Source organism: Vigna umbellata, chromosome 6 (assembly GCF_029865625.1).
Source record: "Vigna umbellata cultivar VRB3 chromosome 6, Vumbellata_1.0, whole genome shotgun sequence".
NCBI classification, from domain to species: domain Eukaryota; kingdom Viridiplantae; phylum Streptophyta; class Magnoliopsida; order Fabales; family Fabaceae; genus Vigna; species Vigna umbellata.
The window spans coordinates 10818880-10841148 of NC_142170.1; the positions used below are offsets into that span (position 1 = coordinate 10818880).

At 33.3% G+C, this 22269-nt stretch overlaps 1 protein-coding gene across 2 annotated transcripts; it reads left to right on the plus strand.

Annotated features, from left to right (window-relative positions):
* Positions 1 to 4764: 4764 nt before the first annotated feature.
* Positions 4765 to 20674, plus strand: MGT10 (magnesium (Mg) transporter 10). 2 transcript variants are annotated; one of them, XM_047312051.2, is made up of 14 exons: positions 4765 to 5285; positions 5698 to 5770; positions 6046 to 6116; positions 6693 to 6778; positions 6884 to 6974; positions 7368 to 7436; positions 7854 to 7934; positions 8020 to 8185; positions 8304 to 8349; positions 12879 to 12959; positions 13342 to 13424; positions 19680 to 19723; positions 19821 to 19940; positions 20367 to 20674. In XM_047312051.2, the coding sequence occupies exons 1-13, from the start codon at positions 4905 to 4907 to the stop codon at positions 19914 to 19916; spliced, it is 1368 nt and encodes a 455-aa protein (XP_047168007.1). In that variant the 5' UTR covers positions 4765 to 4904; the 3' UTR covers positions 19917 to 19940; positions 20367 to 20674. The 2 variants fall into 2 exon arrangements, with proteins under 2 accessions (XP_047168007.1, XP_047168006.1); XM_047312050.2 differs by having other exon boundaries at positions 4766 to 5285; positions 20377 to 20674.
* The last annotated feature ends 1595 nt before the right edge of the window (positions 20675 to 22269 follow it).

A 22269-nucleotide genomic window follows, 5' to 3' on the forward strand; every position in this document is an offset into this window, starting at 1 on the left:
TATCGTTGTTATTATTATTATTATTTGTGATGTTATTATTGTAATTATGATTATTAATATTAAAGATAGTATTATTAATATTATTGGTTTATTATTAATAGTATTAGTATTAATATTGATATTATTATTATTATTATATTTATTATTGTTGGTGTTAGTATTAGTATAATTTTAGCATTATTATTTGAATTAATATTAGTTTTAGTATTAGTAGTGTGAATATTAAAAGTTTTATTATTATTATTATTATTATTACATGTATTATTTTTATTATTACCAGTATTATTATTATTATTGGTGACATTATTATTATTTTTTTACTATTATTGTTTAGATTATTATAATTATTATTAGTATACTATTATATAGTATTATTATAATTAGTTTGATTGTTAGTATTAGTTTTAGTATTATTATTTGAATTGATGTTACTATTAGTCATAATAATATTAATATTAGTAGTATATGTAAAGACTTGAAAAATAGAGTGTTAAGAATGATATAGATTAAAATAATTTTACTTTAAAAATAGGTGAATTAAAATAATGATATAGATTATTTTACTTTAAAATAATCTTACAATATAAATTGAATTTTTATAAACACACTTCTCATTATTCTAATAACACTTTATCTCTCTAGAACTATATTCCTCAGAGTTCTCCGACTTCTCTCTATAATTCCTCGCCACTAAGTTATTTGTTCAACGATCAGGTGGTGCCTAAGCGATCCTGGCGTTGAGGACTTCGTTTTGGACCGATCAATTTCGTGTTCTTCAGTTGGTAAGTGGTTTCCACTGCTATACGTTTTATGTGGACTGTGAACATGCACTTTTTCAGCTTTGCATATGGTTAACAGTTCTTCCTTCCATTTGCTGTTCTAAGTGTTGTTCTCTATCACCAATTGGTGAGTTGTAGGTTTCTGTTGAGTTTCCTTGCAGTACAAGGTACGGTTGGAGCGTTTATGTGTTTGGAGCTGTTTATCTCTGAGGTAAGGGGAGCTAGAAAATTTATCTCAATTGATTATATGATATGCGTGTATGATAAATTTTGAATTAGTATTCTGTTTTGTGTTCCTGGTTGTATCCTGAGTAATTAAATATTATGTACTGGAATGTGGAATGTATGAAACTGTAATGTGTGGTTGATGAACTGTCTTGGATGAATTCTAAGTGTTGTAATTGAGTATGTTGGAGGTAGTTGATGTGAGTAATTTGTTGTGATAGTGATGAATTATGAAGTGAAGTAAATTGTGCTTGTTTTAAGTCAATTCATAGGAAGTGAGGTAGTGAATTTGAGTATTAGAGGTCAAGTGCTGTTAGAGGTTGTTGGGGTAGTTTAGACAGGTTATTTGTGACTTGTTTGAATCAACAAACTAGTTAAAATCAGGTTCAAAGTGGTCAATTAGGATCTGGATATCTAAGTTGATGAAATTGAGGTTTTAGAGTGGGATTTGATGCATAAATACTTTAGATGGAGGTTAGGAAAGTCTAGAATCACTTAATCAAGTCTAAATAAGTATATACAACGAATTAGGAGTGTTAGAAGTTGGGAAAGTTGAGTGGAATTGGTATGGAGTGGTTGACTTGCATAATTCTGCAGAATTTCGTTCTGCAGATTATGCAGACTCGCTGTGCGAATGGATTCGCATAGTGAGTCACCTTGGCGAGGTGCTATCTACCAAGGCACTCGCATAGCGAATGGATGCGCTGTGCGAGTAAAGTGAGAGGTTGCTCTCTGTTTGTAAATCTGCATAGCGAATCTAATCACTATGCGACTGGCTAGGTCTGGAACCATTGTTCTTTTTATTCGAACAATGAGTGGGTTTCGCTCTGCGAGTGTTTGGGAAGTTAAGTCTCTGTCTGAGGTTCTCACATAGCAAGTTGGGACGCTATGCGAGGGGTTGGGGTCTGATGCATTTTACAGTTTATTCGCATAGGGAGTTTAGTCGCTATGCGAAAAATCAATAGTAGTTGGTCTCTGTCTAAGGTTTTCGCAAGGCGAGTTAGGTCGTTGTGCGAGAAGCTTATAGTCTCGCTATGCGAAGGTGTGCGCTGTGCGAGAGGTGCATTTCTAGTCCAAGTTCTTGTGTGATATTATATTGTTTGTATATGAATCAATGAGGGGTGTATGAAGTAAAGTGAAGTTGTAACATGTAATATTTGTGGCTATTATTGTATGTTGTATTTCAAAGTATGGTTAATGGACGTAATTCCATGATCCTCAAGGAGAGGAGACATGGTGGTGCTCTATGTTGTGATTCAAAGTAAAATCTCTAGTTGAGATTCATGTAAGTTTAGAATGGATGTAGGAGCTTAGTCTTTGGGGTTATCCTGAAACTCCAATGGTCTTTCATTCTTAAGTAGAGAGGATCGATCCGTGTCGTGAAGAGTAGCAGGAGGTCCTAGTCTTGGGTGCTTCCAGTATGGCCCAAGGTGAGTGATAACGGACTAACCTCGTGAGTGTGGTAGGGTGAAACCCATGGGCAACAACTTTGCAAAGCAGTAGAAGCCACCACGAGCGCACGACCCGCCATAGCTCGACAATCATTCTAAGTTCGGACAGTCAAAGTCAGTGTGGTGTTATGTGTGAAAGATTTAAGTGATGTGAATGAATAATATGCTTGTATGAATTTAATTGATTTGATGTATGATTAATTCTGTTTTAAACTAGCTTACCCTCATGTATGCTTGTGTTTTGTATGATTCTGCTGTTTTCTTCTACGATGACCATCCCTTGGATGTGAGCAGCGGAAGAAGAGTTTTCCCTGGAGCAAGCTTTGGAGGGAGGTGATGCTGCTGAGTAGTTGCCTTAGTTCAGTATAATCTTGTGTATAGTTCTGTGTACAAAGTTTTAAATTTATAATTGTTTTTGGATGACTGTAAAGATATCACTTTATGCTTTAGATGGATAAGTGTAGTACTTTATCATGCATGTTGCTTCTCTTTAATGTAGTTTACACTATATATTTTGGGATGTTATATTATAAGGATTAAAAGTTTGTTTTACTATTATTTTTGGTATTATTTTTATTATTATTAGTATTAATATTATTAGAAAGACGTAATAATTTTTGTGTTGTTATTATCGGTATAATCAAATATTAGAAGTTGGCATTAGGAATAATACCAACAAAACAGAAGTTAAAACATTCATTTAATATGTCTAGTTCAAAATTTTAGTCATATTACTGCAAGTTATTAATAAATTATTATATTAATATTATATTTTAAAATAAACAAATTTTACATTTAGATGTTATATTTTACTCTCGATATTTATCATTGAAAAACAACCTTACATGTAATTATACATTTTAATATATCTTTATGTGTTTATATTTATATGTGTTTCTACTTGTAAATTTTAATATTAAGTTATTCTATTTATTTTAGATTGAACCATATTTCAAAACATACGTATATTTTACTTTAACAAAAATCTATACACACGCAATTTTATTTTAATATAATATATAATTAAAAGCTTTAATTATACAACTATATCATTTTATTACAAATCAATAAATAATTATTATGTTAATTTTATAATTTAATACAATTAAATTCATATTCAAATATTATTTTTTAATCTCATCATTATTATTATTATTAATACTGGTATTATAATTATTTTTATTTTGAATAGTAGTGTTATTATTTTATTATAATAGTTATTAACATTGTAGATATTATTATTAATATCAACATTAACACACATTAAATTTAACTTTATTAGCGATATTATTAGTATTAGTAATTTACGAAGAACACTAACAAAAGACAAATTAAAATATTTTATTTAATATAATATTTAACTAAAAAATTTAATTCAAAATTTTAGTCAAATGACTATAGTCAATAATTTATTATACTAATTTTACAATAATTTAGTACAAACCAATGTTATTTTCTAACCTTAATATATTATTAAAAAAACGATAATATATATGATTATATATGTAAATATATTTTAATATATATTTGTGTTTCGATATTTACACATGTTTACCATATCTCATAATATATCTACATTTTATTTTAAAAATTCATATCAAAATATTACCACCATTCATAATTTATTATTTTAATTTAGGTCAATGTCAATATCAATTTCATTATTATATTTATTTTATATGAGATCATATTACACAATATTTTTTACTTTAACGACTCAAATATGAACATTTTATTTTAATATAATATAATTAAAAAAATTTAATTATAAATTTAATCATATAATCATACCGAATAATTACACTTAGTATAGAATAATTATGTAAATATAATAATTACGAAACTCTTTATTTAAATATAATTATGAAAATAATTTTTTAAAATATACTAATAATTATATTAATTTTTAATTAATGCTTTTTTTTAAATCACGGCATGGTTTCAAATTAATTAAATAATTTTAAAGGAGGAGACTGAGATTCCAGTTAGAACGTTGAAGACCACGAATATCAACCACACATAACGTGCAACAAGATTATCCGTCACAAACTAATGTATTTAGTTTATTTTTTATTTAAATTTAAATAAAGAAAATACACACGGTTAACTTTTTAGTGTTTTTTTCTTACGGGAATTATGGACAAATTCGCCTTTGGTCCTTTTCCGTGGTTATCCAATATCCATCATCAGTTCATCACTTTTCTCTTCCCGTCAACATCATCGGAATATTATCATTATAGAGTTAAGCTAAATATTTTTTTATTATTGTTTATAATAAAAGAAACATGTTATAGTAATAAAAAACTTGAATTCGGATAAATTACTCACCTGTTCAGTTTTGATAGTTACGGACACATACACCTTCAACAACCTACCTCACCCCCCTCCCTGAACGGCATGCACGACCACCACCATAACCATAACAGCAACTGAATTGGACCACACTGATATGGCGTTATCTTGGCCAAACGTGCTGCAGTTTCGTTCTCAACCTTCTCTCGGACATGCTAACTTCGTCTTCTTCTCCGATCTCACCGAATCCCGTTCTGTGGAACTGTCGTTCACCGGTTCCCTCGCTCTGCTTCGTCGGTGCAAGATCTCCTGTCAGTCTCCAACAGCGCTGAAACCGGTGAAATGTCTCAGCAGATCCACGGAGGAGAAGCAGAGCGACACCGAAACCACTCTGTCCGACTCCGAGGAAGTTGTCGATGAACCAGATGACCGGAACCGAACTTCCGTTCTGGCAAACGGTCGTGTTGGTTCGCAGAGGATTGTCACCACGTTTTCAGGCGACTCTCTTTCTCTCGGAGTTCGAGAACCGGTTTATGAAGTTCGTTCTTAGTAGCTCTTTTTATTTTATTTTATTTTGAGATTTCGTTGAATTCAGGCAATTCTCCTGTTCCAGTTATATCAACTGAAACCTCAGGTCTTATGTCGTTGACGGCTTCACTTAATCCAGCTTATAAGTAGGCATTTTGGTAGCTCAACTCTCATCGAAACCAATAGTTACAATTTTTATACAAGAGAAGAGTTCACTCCAAAAGATTAGTTCATTAGAGGGATAATCCCTCTGATTAAGTAACACATTAACTAATTTATCTTATTGGAACTCCTGCAACTAAATTAGCAGCTTAATAAAGTGATTGAACCTTCTCCAGTTTTATTAACTAGTAGCAGTTTTTCTTTCATCTCACTAGTTTATTTTGCTTCTTTTCCTCTTTTTGTTTATATAAATTGCGAAGGTAGTTGAAGTGAAGTCTAATGGGAAAGTGTCAACTAGAAAAATCAACAGGAGACAATTGTTGAAGTCAAGTGGTAAGTAAAATGCATCTATCTCCTAAGATTTGAAGTTGAGAATACTTTCCTCTAGTATCTTATCACATTCTGTTCTTCGTGCTACGCTTATTTCACTTTGGATGAGCTAAACTTAAAATGAGTTGCTTATAAACATGATTACAATAGAATTTGTGCAACAACTGTCTTTTAATGGTGCAATGTATCTGCATCGCGTTCTGTTCGTTTTGTGCAATGATACTGTTCATATATTTATATTGTTTGTCGTTTTTTTAATTTTCTGTTTAATTATTCAGGTCTTCGTCCTCGGGACATTCGAAGTGTGGATCCTTCATTGTTTATGACAAATTCAATGCCTGCTTTGCTGGTAAATTTCTTCTTCCCCCTATCATTTCTTAATACCTCGTTGTATGAATGAGCGCACGAATTCAAGTTAACAAATATATCCACTGATGAGTGCCCCGTTACCATGTTATTGTCAACAATGAATTCCACATTTTTTTTCGTGAAAAATTGTATGTTTCGTTACATAGTTTAAGAAATATATTTTGATCTTGGTTTTCATCCTCATCCTCCCCAAATTGTGGTAAAGAGTTAGCTACAATGTAATCAAGTGTGTGGATAGGTTAAATGGAAAACTAGACTTGTGCCCTAAAATTTATGGGAGTAAAAACTACGAGACATCGCTTAGAAATATTAATTTAATCAACCTATTATTAAAGTTAATAGATAAGTTGTTGTAGAGCTATTATTACAATGTTAATAGAAATTCAGCCTCAAAATGAGTTCATTTATGGTTGATTGTGTGTGTGGATGGATGTATGTATGCACACACATACACAAACCTTTTTATGCTGTAAACTTTACCCCATACGTGCTAAGGATGAATATACAACTTGAGTATAGATTGCTGCCTTCATCAATTAATTTTGTCCTGTATTAGGTCCGGGAGTATGCTATACTTCTAAACCTGGGTTCACTACGAGCAATAGCAATGCAAGATTGTGTACTTATATTTGACAATAATCGGTATTATTCTAATTCTGAAATAATTCATAAATTATATGGGATGCATTACTATCTCTATTTCTTTGTTAAAGAGAATACACTAAAACTTTTGTTGATATTTATCAGCATAGGGGGGAAAGCTTTTCTAGAGACATTGCTGCCTCGATTGAACCCCAAGAACAGCAATGGAGGACCATCGATGCCATTTGAAATTGAGGTTAGTCTGGACTTTCAAATTTTCTTATTCATTTAGCATCCTGATTACTAAATAGGAGAAAAACAAAATGTATCAAGTGTAAATATGAGGCAGCAGGATCTAATCATGATGACAATTACGAATGCAAAAGTGTGTCTTAAATAGAAAGCACATAGGGAACTCTTAAAAATTGTTTTTAACTTTCGGCAGTCAATTTCCAAGTAATTGGGCCCTTGCTCGTTTTGGTAAATACCCTCTTCAAAATCAACATAAGGAATTTCAATATGACTGTTTAGGTGAGGATGCATATAATGAGTTGGTTATCGTGGGTGTAGTTTTGTCATCATTTGACCTGCCATCTTACTCATACTGTTGTGAACTTTCTTCACCTTAGTCATTTGGTGAAATTTTCAGGTTGTTGAAGCAGCATTGCTTTCAAGAATACAACGATTGGAGCAAAGATTGATGGAATTAGAACCTCGTGTGAGTATGGGAACATAGTGAGTATATTTATGTTAATTCTTTGTATGTGTATACTTGCTTGCTGATGCTTTTGTCTATTTTGTTTGATTATTATTTTCACAAGTGGCTATTTCTAAACCTGCCTCCGAGTAAAAACTGGTAGGAAAGACTTTATTTTTTCTCTGTAATGTGTTCCAGCCGCTCTCTATGCAGCAGACATTCTACACGATCTTTAAACATATCCTAAAGTGCAAGTCATGATGCTTTACTTTTAACATGGCTTGTATCCAGAAGCAGACAACTTTATTCTTTTAATATTTGATGAATAATGTTGGATTTTTGGTTTTGGAGACCATAACAGATTGTACATTTACTGCTTCCCTCTATCTCTGAATTCACTCGATTGGAATTTTCTCTCCCTCTCCCTTTTGGTCCTAGGTACAAGCCCTTCTTGAGGCCTTGCCAAATAGGTTAACTGGTGACATATTGGAGCAGCTTCGTACTAGCAAACAAACTTTGGTACTTTTGTCTCTATGTTTTTTAACCAATCTTGAGTTGTTCTCGATAAAACTAAAAATTTATTTTCTTGCTGCCCAATTGCTAGGTTGAGTTAGGTTCCAAGGCAGGAGCTCTCAGACAGATGCTGCTTGACCTTTTGGAGGATCCTCATGAAATACGCCGTATGTGCATCATGGGAAGAAACTGCACACTTAATAAAGGAAACAATAATATGGAATGCTCAGTGCCTTTTGAAAAGCAGAATGCTGAGGGTAAGCTATTTGAATCATAAAGGTGTTTTCTGTTGTTTACATCAATATGGATCTCTCCATTCCACAGTAGTAGAGCTGTAACATAGCGTCTCATTTCTTTTTTCCTCTTGATATGCAGAGGAGGAGGAGGAAATTGAAATGCTTTTGGAAAATTATCTTCAAAGGTTATTCTCATTCCAAATATGTGCAATACATTTCATAGTTGATTTTTTGTGTGCACTAGCGTGTTGAGGATTTATCTGACATTTGTAGAAGAAGGCTGCAGTCACTGAATGAACATGAACAAAGGCAAATTGAAAGAAAGAACACTAACCCTTCACCTGTCACTAATACTATTATTACACGAAACTTCAATGTTACAAATCGCATGTACACCCAAATTTTTTTTCCAAGTTGTCCCACGTAGCCAAGGGATGTAGTCCAAGTGGTCCTTATATAATTGTTCAACCCAAACAGGTTTTAGAGTTGAGTGAGACACGTTATACTTCTATTACTCTCTGATCCATATTAGAATATCTAAAGCGAAAATGCATTTAGAAATAAGTCTCATAAGGTGTTAAATATTTGCTTTATGTATTGCATGTAATTGCGTGTGATTTTGTGACTTATATTTTGTTTCAGTTTCCTAAATAATTTCTTAATAGTAAATTATTGGCTCTTTTAATTGAGAAGAAAGATAGTTAGTTGTTACCACTTTTACCTGAAGATTGAGTATGAAAGTTACTGATAATTATATGTCTAAATTTGTCACTCTATTTTGCTCTTTCCATTATTTTAAATATGAATGTTAATAAAAAATCATATTCATCGCTTCCAGCTCAAAATGTCCCTATATGATCCATTTGCCTTTTCTCCCAATCTTCTTTTTTCACCATAATTCCAACAATTGGTACCTCCTAAGCAACTCTTCCTATTTGATGAGGAAAACTATGACCTTTGGACAATAAGAATGAAGCCTTACTTGGAGATATTTGATCTTTGGGAAGTTGTGGAAGAGGATTATGATGCATAATCCTACTAGTGCCCCAAATAAAAAGCACAAGGGATGCAAAAGCATGTCTTTTTATTGGTGTTTTTTAGACCATCTTTACAAGAATCGTGACTTTTATATCAGTAAAATGAAATTGGAATCATCTAAAGCAGGAGTATGTTGAAGAGGAAAGAATACAAAATATTCAAGTACATAATTTAATGACAGAATTTGAGTAACAAAAGATGGAAGAGGTCAAGGAATAATCTAACAAATTACTGGAGAAAGATTTTGCTGATCCTAGAATTGCTGAGAAAATTCTAGTAACGGTCTAGAGAGGTACAGGATTTGTCTAATATCAATTTGGCAGAAGTGCTACATGCCCTATGGGTCCAAGAGCACAAAGATTGATGAGACTAGATCATGTTGTTGAAGGCGATTTGTGAGCCAAACATAATGATGTTGAAAAAAAAAGAAAAACATAAAGAAGAATCAAGCACCAATAAAAATTTAGCAAACAATCAAATTAAAGACAAGGAAATAAAGAAAAACTATCAACCTTGTCAAAACTATGGCCAAAAAAATCATCCACCTTTCAAATGTTGGAAGAGATCAATTGCAAAATGTAACTAGTACAACTAGATGGGACATGAATATGTAATTTTCCAAAACAAAAATCACCACGATGAAGGAGCTTAAACTTCTAATAAAGAGCAAAAGGATGTTTATAGCCACTTGTTTCTTGTGTAGTGAATTAAGTGAAATTTGGTTGACTGATGGTGGTTTTCCCAATCACTGACCTTTGATATGAGACTTTTACGAGATTTGAGGTCAACCAGTTTCACCAACGTCAGAATTGGCAATGGTTGAGAATGACAGTGCTCTCAAACTTCAGATTTTGAACTCAAACAACTAAAAAAATTTATCTTTAGGAAATTATAATCGTGATTATTAACTTACCGCTCCCTATACCCCCACAACAAATCAAGGATAGTGAGACGATAAAACTATTTTGGAGATGTTAAGATGCATGTTTTATGAGAAGAATTTAGTATAGAAATTTTAGGCAAAAACAATGTGTATAATGATTTTTCTTCAAAATGAACTTCCCATAAAGACATTGATGAATCAAACACCATTTGAAGCCTGGTGTAGTTTAGAACCATCCTTGAAATTTGTTAAAATATTTGGTTGTTTGTGTTTTACTTACGTTTCATGTAGCAAGTGAGATAAACTAGACAAAAAAGTATATCATTAGGGTTAGCTCATTGGCAAGTGTACTAAATCGTTCAAGTAATATAAAATGGTAAGACTAAATATCGTTTTTCAAGAGACTCGTGTAACACTAGATAATTGCACGATTAGTAACCCATCTAGACTAACGAATATACGAATAAGTGCAACAAAATAAATTGACAAGGAAATAAAATTGCCAGGGTCAACATAATCCATCAAAATAGATAGAGTTGATGTTTTTATCATCTCACTCTATGTTGATGATGTTCTTGTCATAAGAAACAGCTCAAACCTTGTGGAAAAATTTAAGAAAGAGATGATGATGTTGTTTGAGATGATAGATCAAACAAGGAGAAAAAGAAGTCTTCATTTGTCCATAGAAGTATGCTAAGGAGATTTTGAAGAAATTTAAATTTGAAAAGTATAAATAAATGAATACTCCGATGAGTCATATGGAAAAACTCTGTGAAGAAGATGGATCAGAGATGATAGGCCAAACATATTTTAAAAGCATGATTTGTTTGATTTATCTTACAACCACTCGGCTTGACATCATAAATTATGTAAGCATATTGTCTCAGTTTATGCATTGTGCAAGTGAAATGCACCTCAAAGCTACAAAAAGGATGTTTAGATATGTTGAAGGCACATGCAACTTTGGCCGTAAGTACCATAAGATTGAAAATTTCAAGCTAGACTTCTTGGTAGTGATTAGGTGGCTCAATTAATGATATGAAAAGCACTTTGGGGTACTATTTGGCTTTGGATCGTGTTTTCTTTTGTATGAAGCTTGGAAAAACAAGAAATTGTCTCTCAAACTACAAAAAAAGTTGAAGTTGAAGTTTGTTTATGTTACCACTACTGATAGCCAAGCTTTGTGGTTGAGGAAATTTAATTGACCTTAACATAGAGCAGAAGAAAAGCATAAAGAATTTTGTTGACAACAAAGTTGCAACGACGACAAATCCGATTATCAAAGAAAATGATGAGTCTACCAAACCATGCAGAGGGCAACAGTGAAATAATGACATAGAAAGAGGGAGGGGCAAGGATTGAACCAACGACGGTAACAAAATAAACAAGCAAAAGACGATTTTAGACAGTACCAGTGCAATGAGGATGATGATACTCCTAAAACAAGTTATGAGGATAAAGAGTACCCTATGGCCGAAGCACAAGAGATGTTGTGTTATGGTGGAGTAATTTTAATGTTTATCCATCACAGACCAAATGCTGACTTGTTTAGTATTTACTGCAAATCAGTGTATTTATTCTCCCACTCTTATTGGATGACCACATAAATGGTCTGGTTGTGCTGAAGGTTTCCTAGGCAAAATTCTGTTTGTATGTGGTTTGTTGTCATACATCTTAGAACATTTTATCGGGTCTTTTAGGTTATAAGATTTTGTGTTTTATGTAAAAGGGTTAGAGCACCCAAGTGTTCTCTATTAATTTTATTTTTTGCTGATAAAAAAAAAGGTTGCAATAGTTATACAATACCATCCTTCATATAAAAATTAAGTTTTTAAACATGAAGTTATTTTTCTTAAGAGAAGTGCAGAAAGATGAAATTGTTACTCTTATTTATTATAGAACAGAAAACCAGGTTACAAGTGTCTTTACCAAGCCACTAACCATCAACAAGTTCAAGTTCTTAAGATAGACGGTTGAAGTTTGTAATCCTTAGAGCAAGGAGTAGTGTTAAGTATTTACTTTGTGTATTACACGTGACTTTAATTTTCTGCTTCAGTTTTCTAAATAATTTCATAGTAGTATAAGTTATTGCCAGTTTTACTTGAGCAGCAAATCAGTCAGTTACTACTTTTACTTCAGGAGCAAGTCTGTATAATTACTATATGTTAGGTTTCTGTAATTGGAAACCTAATTCTCTTCTCTCGCAATTCACAACAAAAACACAAAACAGAAGAATATTTCTTTATTTACACACTAACAGTATCAAGAGTCAATGTATAAGTATAGGTAACTGCGGGAGCCTAATCCCCCTCCTCAGGCATATGTCCTGACTATACAAGTAAGACTAATCACATCCTAACAAACTGACAATTATTCTACTTATAATATGTTCTTCCCTCCAATTAACTATTATTACAGTTATGCTTCCTAACCAGATACAGCTCCCCTTTTCCCTTATCCCCCTCTATTCTTCTTTCTTCTTTCATATACTTTCCAACCCCTATCACTATATCTATAAATGTGTCAGTATATTTTACTTTTTCAATTATTATAAATATAAACGATATTGATCAATAAAATATCAGATTCATTGATTTCAGCTCAAAATATTCTGACATATTTTGTTTCTCCTTCTATCCTAACTTGTTTTTCTTCCTTAATTCCAATATAAAGTTTTCAAACTCAATCATTAGTTTATTAGTCTAGCAAATGCCCTTTGCTTTCTTTTTGCTTGTGAGTCTACCATTTCTAATGATTACATCACAGAAATGATTTCTCTAAATGCACTTACAGATGTGAATCCTGTCATGGTCAAGCTGAAAGGCTTCTTGATTCTGCAAGGGAAATGGAAGATTCTATAGCTGTCAATTTGAGGTTTGAATATCTTTATCTCTTGATAATTGATTAGAAATAACTGCGTTGATATACTACATAGTTTGAAGTTAGAAAGTTAGTGTTCTTCCGAAGCCATGAATATGCCAACCATGTAGGGATGAATCAAGAATTTCAAAATTCAAATCTCACAATTAAGAATGCATGTAATATTGGATGCTGTTATTGTAAACGTAAGGGAGCCATCTCAATTCTTTCTCGCAACAGTCTTCCATAGAGTAACCTGTGAGCATTGTGCATTTAATAAGACATTATGATATAGATTAGGTTAAATTTAAATCCCATTCAGAAAAAAACAATTTTTTACGTCATTAACTCTATCTATCATTAGAAACCTTCTAATAAAATTGATTTCATTCAACAGTTCACGAAGACTTGAGGTTAGCAGAGTAGAACTCCTTCTGCAGGTTGGAACATTCTGTGTGGCAGTAGGTGCCCTTGTAGCAGGTACACAGTTTGGGTGATTATTGGATGCGATATATAAAATGGTTTCTTTTTACAGCAATATATACAACGGTTTTTTTTCTTACAGCAATATACAATGGGCTTCAACAACTCATAGTTTTACAGCCAAAAAAGAAGACAACCAAAGTTTTAACCAGAAATTATTTAATTAATCACTCTAAAAGCCTCATCGACCAGCGAAACAAAACTTATTTCACATCAATTACATTAAAATTTACCAGTAATTGAAGTGAACTCAAAATTTTGGTTAGTTATCAATTTTTTGGAGGGTCTACGAGCGAGAGAAAGAGAAGAGGTTGAAGAAAGGAGTTATACAACAGAAACTAATATAACAGAAAGCCCATGCATGGCCATATCACGTGATATCCCCCCTTGAACTGATGGTGGGAGATGCGGACACCAGCAGTTTACATTGAAAGCGATCACGTACAAAGTGTAGGTCAAGCTCAAAATGCTTTGACTTAGTGTGTATAACTGGATTTGCAGCAAGTAACACGGCTCCAAGATTGTCTGAGTAGATGACAGGATGAAGATATTGAACCTTAATTAAGGTCACTTAATGAAGAAAGCCAGATAATGTTCTTAAGAACTAGACCGGTCAATTTGGCCTCCCTCAAATAGTTTGGTCCTTATCTATATGGACTGAACCAGAAAAACTCACATGACCAAAAACCTCACGTCGAAAAAGTCTACAGGAAACCCTGAATCCACTTTTTAGAAAAAAATATGTGTTTTGAATATAAAAAAAAATATAATTAACTCTTTATTGTCACAAATCTAAGTGATTTTAATTTGTCAAATAACTATATAATATTTTAGTCAAACTAACATAAATTTTATATGAAGTTTCAATTTGCTTATATAGAAAAATTATACAAAAAAGAATGTTGAATCCTTAACAGGTTAAATATAATTTTAAAGTATATAAGATAGTCTTTGAATTTTATTATGAAAAAAAATGATCTAGATTTGAATCAAATAAGATAAAAGTTTAAAATAATGAATTTATGATTTCTTATATATGTTGTTTACTTTTTCTTTTTTTAATATATGACTTAAATTTGCCGATACTCCTCCTCGAGACGACCTTCTACTTATGTGAAGTCCATGACACTATATTCAAACCAAAGTAAACACAGCCACCTGTAGTTGACTTTCGATCATCCAAATCAGTGCCCCAGTCGGAATCAGAAAAGCCAACGATGGAGAATGTTGATATTGGTCGTAGAATGACCCCATTATCTGTTGTTCCAGCAAGGTATTTGAGAATCCTCTTGACAGCCTTCCAGTGATGTTCCTGAGGGTTTTGCATGAATTGGCATACACGATCGACCGAGTATGAGATCTCAGGACGAGTTACAGTAATATATTGAAGAGCTCAAACAATAGATCTATAAAATGAAGGGTCTTCAACAGCAGTAGAAGCATCTTTGGTGAGACGAAGAGATGACATCGTCGGGGTTGGTTGAGGCTTGGCGTCCAACATTCATGAATATACTTGGATTGACACATGAAGATAGCCAAGGGGTGTGCGAGTTACTTCTATACCAAAAAAGAAATGAAGGGCACCTAGATCTTTGAGTGAAAAATTAGTATGAAGAATATGAACGAGATTATTAATATCACTAATATCATTGCCAGTGATTAATATATCATCAACATACACTAATAGAAATATAGTACATTTAGATAAAAAACGAACAAACAGAGATGTGTCACTCTTAAGTGGAACTAAAACCAAGATTAAGCAAGGTAGAACTAAGTTTAAGAAACCAAGAACGGGGAGCCTGCTTTAATCCATAGATAGCTTTATTTAGTTTGCATACAAGAGTAGAGTTAGATGATACAAAACCTGTAGGTTGATGATGTATACGGTTATGACAAGCTCACCATTGAAGAATGCTTTATTAACATTGATTTGACGAATGTGCCACTGACGAGAGAGCTATTGTGAGGATAACACGTATGATGATGTGTTTAATGACAGGACTAAAGGTCTCTGTATAATCCAGGCCATAGGTTTGCTGGAACCCTTTAGTGACCAGACGTGCTTTCCTTCGTTGAAGAGTGCCATCAGCTTTGAACTTATTTCTAAACACTCACTTGTAGCCAATGATTGTAGCGTTTGGAGGAGGTGATGTAAGAGTCCAGGTGTCATTGGTTACTAGAGCATCATATTCTGATTGCATCGCTTTAAGCCACTCAAGGTTCTGTATAGCTTCTTTGACTATCAAAGGCTCTGTTATATCATGAAACAAAAATGGACTGATATATTTTCAGTTTGGTGATTTTGGCTTTGCTACGAGTGACCATTGGGTGCGCATTGTGTTTCACTGGTGTAGGTGTTGGAGGTGATATGATGTTGAGACGAGTTGATTCTGTGATTCAGGGAGATCTTGGGTTGGACTTCGTGAGGCAAGATCATTCACTTCTGGTGGTGGAGGTTGAGCGGAGCTGTAGTATTGACAAGGGGGTAGTGTGAGTACTATTCGTAACTTCACCTGTATGGTTAGTAGAAAAGGGGTTTGGCAGCATTCTAAATGGAAAACAAGACTCATTAAAAATCACATGATGCGAGATATAAATTCTCCCAGAAGGAGCAAGGCATACATATCCTTTAAATTTTGGAGCATACCCCAGAAACAAACATAACATAGAACGCAAAGACATCTTATGAGATGAATAAGGACGTATCAAAGGATATCATGCACAGCCAAACACCTTTAAAAATTGATAATCAGGAAGTACTTTATACGAATATACGAAGAATTGGAGTGAAGAGTAGATGATCATTTTGTGCAAACAGATCCTCTGGAAGAGCGATTGGTAGAGAACCATGGTCTACTGCAACGATTGTGTTGAGAGGAGTTGCGAAAACTGTTTCTTGAAGCAGGATTTGGTGTGTTAATCTAGCAGCACCAATCGCAACTAACGTATCCACGATTTTCTTGATATCTAGCAGGTATGTAGTGACCGATCTTTCCTTTTCCTGTTGACGAAGTTGAACTTTAAGTTTCTTCACCTTATCGCACGTTTGAGTTGCATAGTACCTATGCAGACGAACCCATATTTGAGCAGTAGTGGAGAGCCCAACCATCTTAGTGAGAATCGTCATTGACGCCAATAACCAAGCAACTATGAGTTGATCTTGGCGTCGATGAAGAACTGGATCATGAGTTGTGGCGTTGATATCAGTGAAAGACGCATCCAAGAAGTATTCAAGATTGAAGCTGCGAAGGGTGGCCAACACTTGTTGCCACACAAGATAATTTTCATCATCTAATTTTTGAGTTATGGGAGTTGTTAAAGTTTGAGGGAGAAAGGGTGAAATAAGAAATGAGAGGATAGGAGAGAATGAGATATATAATAAAGGGAGCAAGGGGTTTCTTTTATAGCCACCCAGCCATACCCCTTTACAAGTTCCCACCAATGTGGGACTTCATTCCTCACAATCTCCCACTTGAAGATTTTGATGAAACTAATCAAATCTTCACACCATCTTTGCTTTCGTGTTGCTTGTTCTTCTGGTAAACTTTAGTAGAATTGAATTAACGTAAATATGCCAATAACCTTTGCCACATAATTCTGATTCTCCGAAACGCAATGCAACACCTGATCAATATTTTACTGCTCTCCACCTAAACCTACCACGAACATATTAACCACTCCCACTGCTTGTGCAATGTCTTGTACGCATCATAGCAATTATAAGGTTGTCCACCACCGATGCATACGGTACTCGAGACTTTTCCATCCTCTCCACTTCACTGCTAGGACTCATACTTGAGGATAATTGATAGGAGATGGGGTAAAACTGGCTTGCACTCTCGCATGTTGAAGCACCGCAAGACTTTCAGTAAGTTTTACTTCTGAGAAAGCCAAATCTTCCTATCTTTTTCTATCTCGGTGAATTTGCATCCCTAAAATCTTGTTTACCGGTTTCAAGTCCTTTAATATCAAACTCCCTAGCCAATTGTGCCTTCAGTTCTTGGATTAGAGCTTTGTTGGGTCCTACCACCAACATGTCATCCACATACAACAACAAAATGATAAATCATTATCCTCAAACCTCTTGTAGTATGTACAATGGTCTGAACTTAGTTTGTTGTATCCGAGGCTAATGATAAAGGAATCAAATCTCTTATACCAACACCTTGGCGCCTGCTTTAAACCGTATAGAGATTTGTTCAACCTGTAAACAAAGTTTTCTTGTTCTTCAAAGGTTGGAGCATCATTTCATTCCTGCTTAACAATAACCTTGTGAGCGGTGGAACTCACAGGCAATACCCCTTCACATTGTTAGCATAGCCCAAGCACTTAATTCTTTTCCCAGTTTCAAGCTCTACTCGTGCTTTGGTTTCCTTGAACTGGTAATAACAACACATTTGACTTCCTCTTGATGTGATACACCGACAAACTCCTGGAATAAACTTTGCTCCTCCTAGGAATAACTTCGGTGATTCTCTTACATCAGAATGAACCAAGTCTTATTATGTTTTCTTTTCTGGTAGTCAAACTTGCAAACTTTGATCTATGTTGTTGGCTTATCACATAGTGCTCGCATAAAGGTAAAACAACCTTCTTAAGCCCGAGTACAGATTACGTTCCGCCTTGCAAACTTCACTTTGACATATGTCCAAGTACGATGTCACGTCAACACCGTTTCTTCTTGACTTGTCAATGAAACCATTGCATTATCTTTCTACAACGTATCTCCCATAAGCACATGTCATGATCTTCTGAGCTTTTATGACTTACCAGATCTCCCCTCTTTCTCACAAGAATATTCTTGTGTGGAGAGACTTCACCTCATATAGTTTTATGAGGGGATCCCAACACACGTAAACCGTGAAGTAACACACCAAGAAGTTCCCAGGAAAGAGAGGTGGGTCACAAATGGACATTCTTAAGTACCAAATCTTTCCTAGCCAGAACTTTCCCAGATAGTACTTTCACACTACCAAACGTTTCCAGTAATAACTCTTTTCTGATGCAGAAGATCAGATTAAACTGCAACCACAGTGCATACTCAGAATTTTACCAACACTATTCTAATGACAATAGCAGCGGAATACAAACCTATAGCTCTGATACCACTGTTGGGTATCAGTCATACAACACAAGCACACACAACTTAAATAGAGAAGAGAAAATATTGACAAGAGGCAAAAATAGAAATTTTATACTGGTGGAAGAAATTTACAGCACCTCTCTCTTTCAATACAAAACTTCTCAAAATGATGAGAATACAAGAAATGAGATAATAGGAGAGAATGAGATATATAACAAAGGGGCAAGGGGTTTCTTTTATAGCCACGAAGCCATACCCCTTTACAAGTTCCCGGTGGGACTTCATTCCTCACATAAGATACAACAGAGGAAGACGTGGAAGAAGTCATGATGAATCTTTGAGCAAAGGAATAGCTCTTGATACCATGTACAAGCAAGAGAGAGAGAAGAGGTTGAAGAAAGGAATTATTATTATGAATGAAGAGATAGATGATTGTTATATTACAAATATAGATTTATATAGGAAACTGATATACAGTAGAAACTGATATAACAGAAAGCCCATGCATGGCCATATCACGTGATAGAGGGCAGTCAAAACATGTCTTAGAATTTAATAAATCATTATCAATTTAGTTCTGAAGTCTGGCCAAATACATGATTCTACCATCAAGCCACCTGGTCACTGTGTGTGCTATATAAATGTGGCACGATTATGATCATGGCTCCATTTTACTGCTTTAAAATATTTATGAAAAATAAACTTAATTAAAGAAAATAAATTAAGTATTCGAGTAATGTACAAAAATATAATTGTTAAGATGTGCTAATCTATTTTTTAATAGCATATATTTAAAGAGTTATATTATTATCTAATATAATGACTTATAAACAAGATATTTGATATTTGATATTTGAAATACTTTCAACAAATCTTAGAACATTTTTTACAATAGACAAAATGTCGTCTATCCATAAGATTGTCGTCTATAACTTGCAAAACAAAAATGTATAAACAATCATAAAAAGTGACTTCTTCATATATTTTAAGATAAAATAACTAATAATTATTACATCAATATAAGGAGATAGAAAGATATACTCGCTTTTCTAATCAATGCATATTATGGCATCAATAGTTATGTCAACTGCAAGGACTGGTTTATTATCTGAGAGGACATTATAACTGTTCCCTTATTTTATTAAGATATATTTTGGTGAGTTCAGGTATATTCGGCATGAACCTGAAGTCCTATCTTGAGGAGCATGTGGTATGTGAATTGGCGTCTAAAGTCTTTTTCCCTGCATAATTTTCTTGATTCTTATTGGAATCAGTCTTTAATAACCTTGTGTTTGGACGTGATGCAGTTGGCATTTTGGCTGACAACAGCGGGGATAATTGTTGGTGGAATTATTGCTTTCTTTCTAATGTATTCCTACCTCAGGGCGAGAAAAATATTTTGATTGGAAGAAGCTTCATATATTTAGGTAATTTTAACCTGCCTCTGTCTCCCTACAATGCATCTCTAAACCATTTTTCATCCGTCATTGAATCTATTAGCATGATATTGCCAATGTAACACCTATAATCCATGATATCATGCCAATGACTAGGGGCGACTGAAGGATTTAGGAACTCTAAAACAAATTTAAAAATAATATCTTTCTATCATAATTAAAAAAAAAAATTGAATTTTTTGAGACATTTTTTTTTTCTTTTAAAACAATTAATACTAAAAAAAATTTAAGGTGGTTTTTTCTTGAAAGGCTACATCAATTAGTACTAAAAACAATTTTGAGGTCTGTTTTTTTGGAAGTAAAAACAAGGACTTCACCTACCTGGACCTTAAGTCTATTTTAAAAATAACTATATTAACTACTCTGAACCTGAAGGGAATCTAATTTCTTTTTAAGGTAATGTCAGGTTGTGAACATTGTAAGCACCCAACAAATGCAGTGATTTGCACGAGGATCAATCATCCAAAATGACTTTGAACGTATGCATGATGGTACTCACGTTACTGAGCTGTGATGAGCATTAATTTTCATTCTTGTTGTGGAGAGGGGGACGTATTTTTTGGTTGAATTAATAATGTCTATGGCAATGACTGTCATGACAGAAGCGATCATCGTTTGGCTGTTGTGAATGTAGGCGTGAGTCTTGTGTACACTAAAACATTATTCAACTTATAATACTGTATGCTATCTTGAGGTTCAAGGCATTGCATCTTCAGATTAAAACTTTTACCATAGATTGAGCCGTTAGGGAGACTATATGTGATCAATCAACTAAGAAAAGTGATAGGTAGAAGCAGTACAATACAAATATGAATTCGTAATTCTAAGACCTCGTACGAAATATCTCTCCACGAACGCTGATTTCGTTCTCTTAAGTATTATTTACATTCATGAATTTCAAGACACAAAATATCCTCTTCTTTCTTTCATTATTAAGACTTTTATAAAATATATTGTGGGCCAAATTATTGTAATCCTAATCCATTTGGCAAGGACTTTCTGCACCCTATTAAATTTCTTGCTGCACCTCATCAGATTTAAGGGGTGCAGGTGAAGTCTACTTCTCACAGTGTTTTCCAACCTCTAAGCAGAGGTCAATATTCTTTCTCCATTTCACACGTTAGTCACCGTTATGTCGAACCGGATACTAGTTATAGAAGACAATTTGATGCTAAAATCGGTAAATATTCTACAGTATTACCAATAAATGTGTAATTAATGTAACCAAAACTTAAATAATACAAACTTGTATTTATAAATTTCGAAATAAGTTTTTAATTAATGTTTATCTAACTACTATCCAAATGGTAATGGTTTAACTTAAGATTAACTCTGTTTTTAATCTTATTACTCGATTTTTCGACAGGTTCTTATGGACCACAAACTCAACTTTTAGGTTTATAGAGCTTCCAAAAAATGATTTTCTTAATAGAAATGGGATGATTGTCTAGAGGAAAAAAAATTCCAAATTTAGTTTAATGTGTTCATAAAATGAATTCTGGAAATAGCTAATCCATTTTGTGTAAAGGCTTTACGGGTTGGAGTGTTTCGACCTACTCGTTCTTTGGACCAATAATAGAAAACTTATCTTAAATATGAGTTATGATTGATTTATGGATCATAAATAAATTAAATTGACAACTCTACTCCTAACTATTTATTGTGCATTGATTACTAAAGTTCTATGAGGAAGTATGAGTTGGTTAAAACATATTTAGTAAAGCTCTATTCTCAAAAACTATCATTTATATTTGTAGATTTTTTTAAAGACAGATAAAAATTAATTCTTCAACGAAGGTCATGATAGTAAGCTTTTTAGAAAGTAGACAATAAATTTAATCATTGAAATTATCAATGAAGTTACGTAACACGAGTTTATAACTACTTTAGTTTTTGTAAATTCTACTATATCATATTATTTTTTAGATTCTCTTACAATTTTTATTTGAATCTTTCAAGATTCATACTCTTGTTCATATTTTATTTAGTTATTGATAGAAATATCTATTTCAAGATAGAAAAGTTTTTTTTTTTAGGAAATCTCATTTTTTTATTTATCTCGTGTAAACGTACTCCGATAAGAGATCTTATAGAAACACGTCTAATCTTATCATTTGTGAATAAAGATAGTTTAAGTCTTTAAAAGTCCTTATTTGTTGCTGAGTTAACTCCTTTAAAACTTTGCCGCCAATTTAATCTAGTGGTTTCGATTATGAAAGACCGGCCTGCAATTTAAGTCTTTGAAGATCTGATGTGATAACAAAATGTTTAGAAGAGAAATATGGGAAGATTTAAATAT

Bases quoted from the DNA above. Each gene is read 5' to 3' on its own strand.
- MGT10 (XM_047312051.2), top strand. From the start codon at position 4,905: ATGGCGTTATCTTGGCCAAACGTGCTGCAGTTTCGTTCTCAACCTTCT. The intron at 5,771-6,045 runs GTAAGTAAAATG...TTAATTATTCAG, and splicing joins ACAATTGTTGAAGTCAAGTG to GTCTTCGTCCTCGGGACATT. The intron at 6,117-6,692 runs GTAAATTTCTTC...GTCCTGTATTAG, and splicing joins ATTCAATGCCTGCTTTGCTG to GTCCGGGAGTATGCTATACT.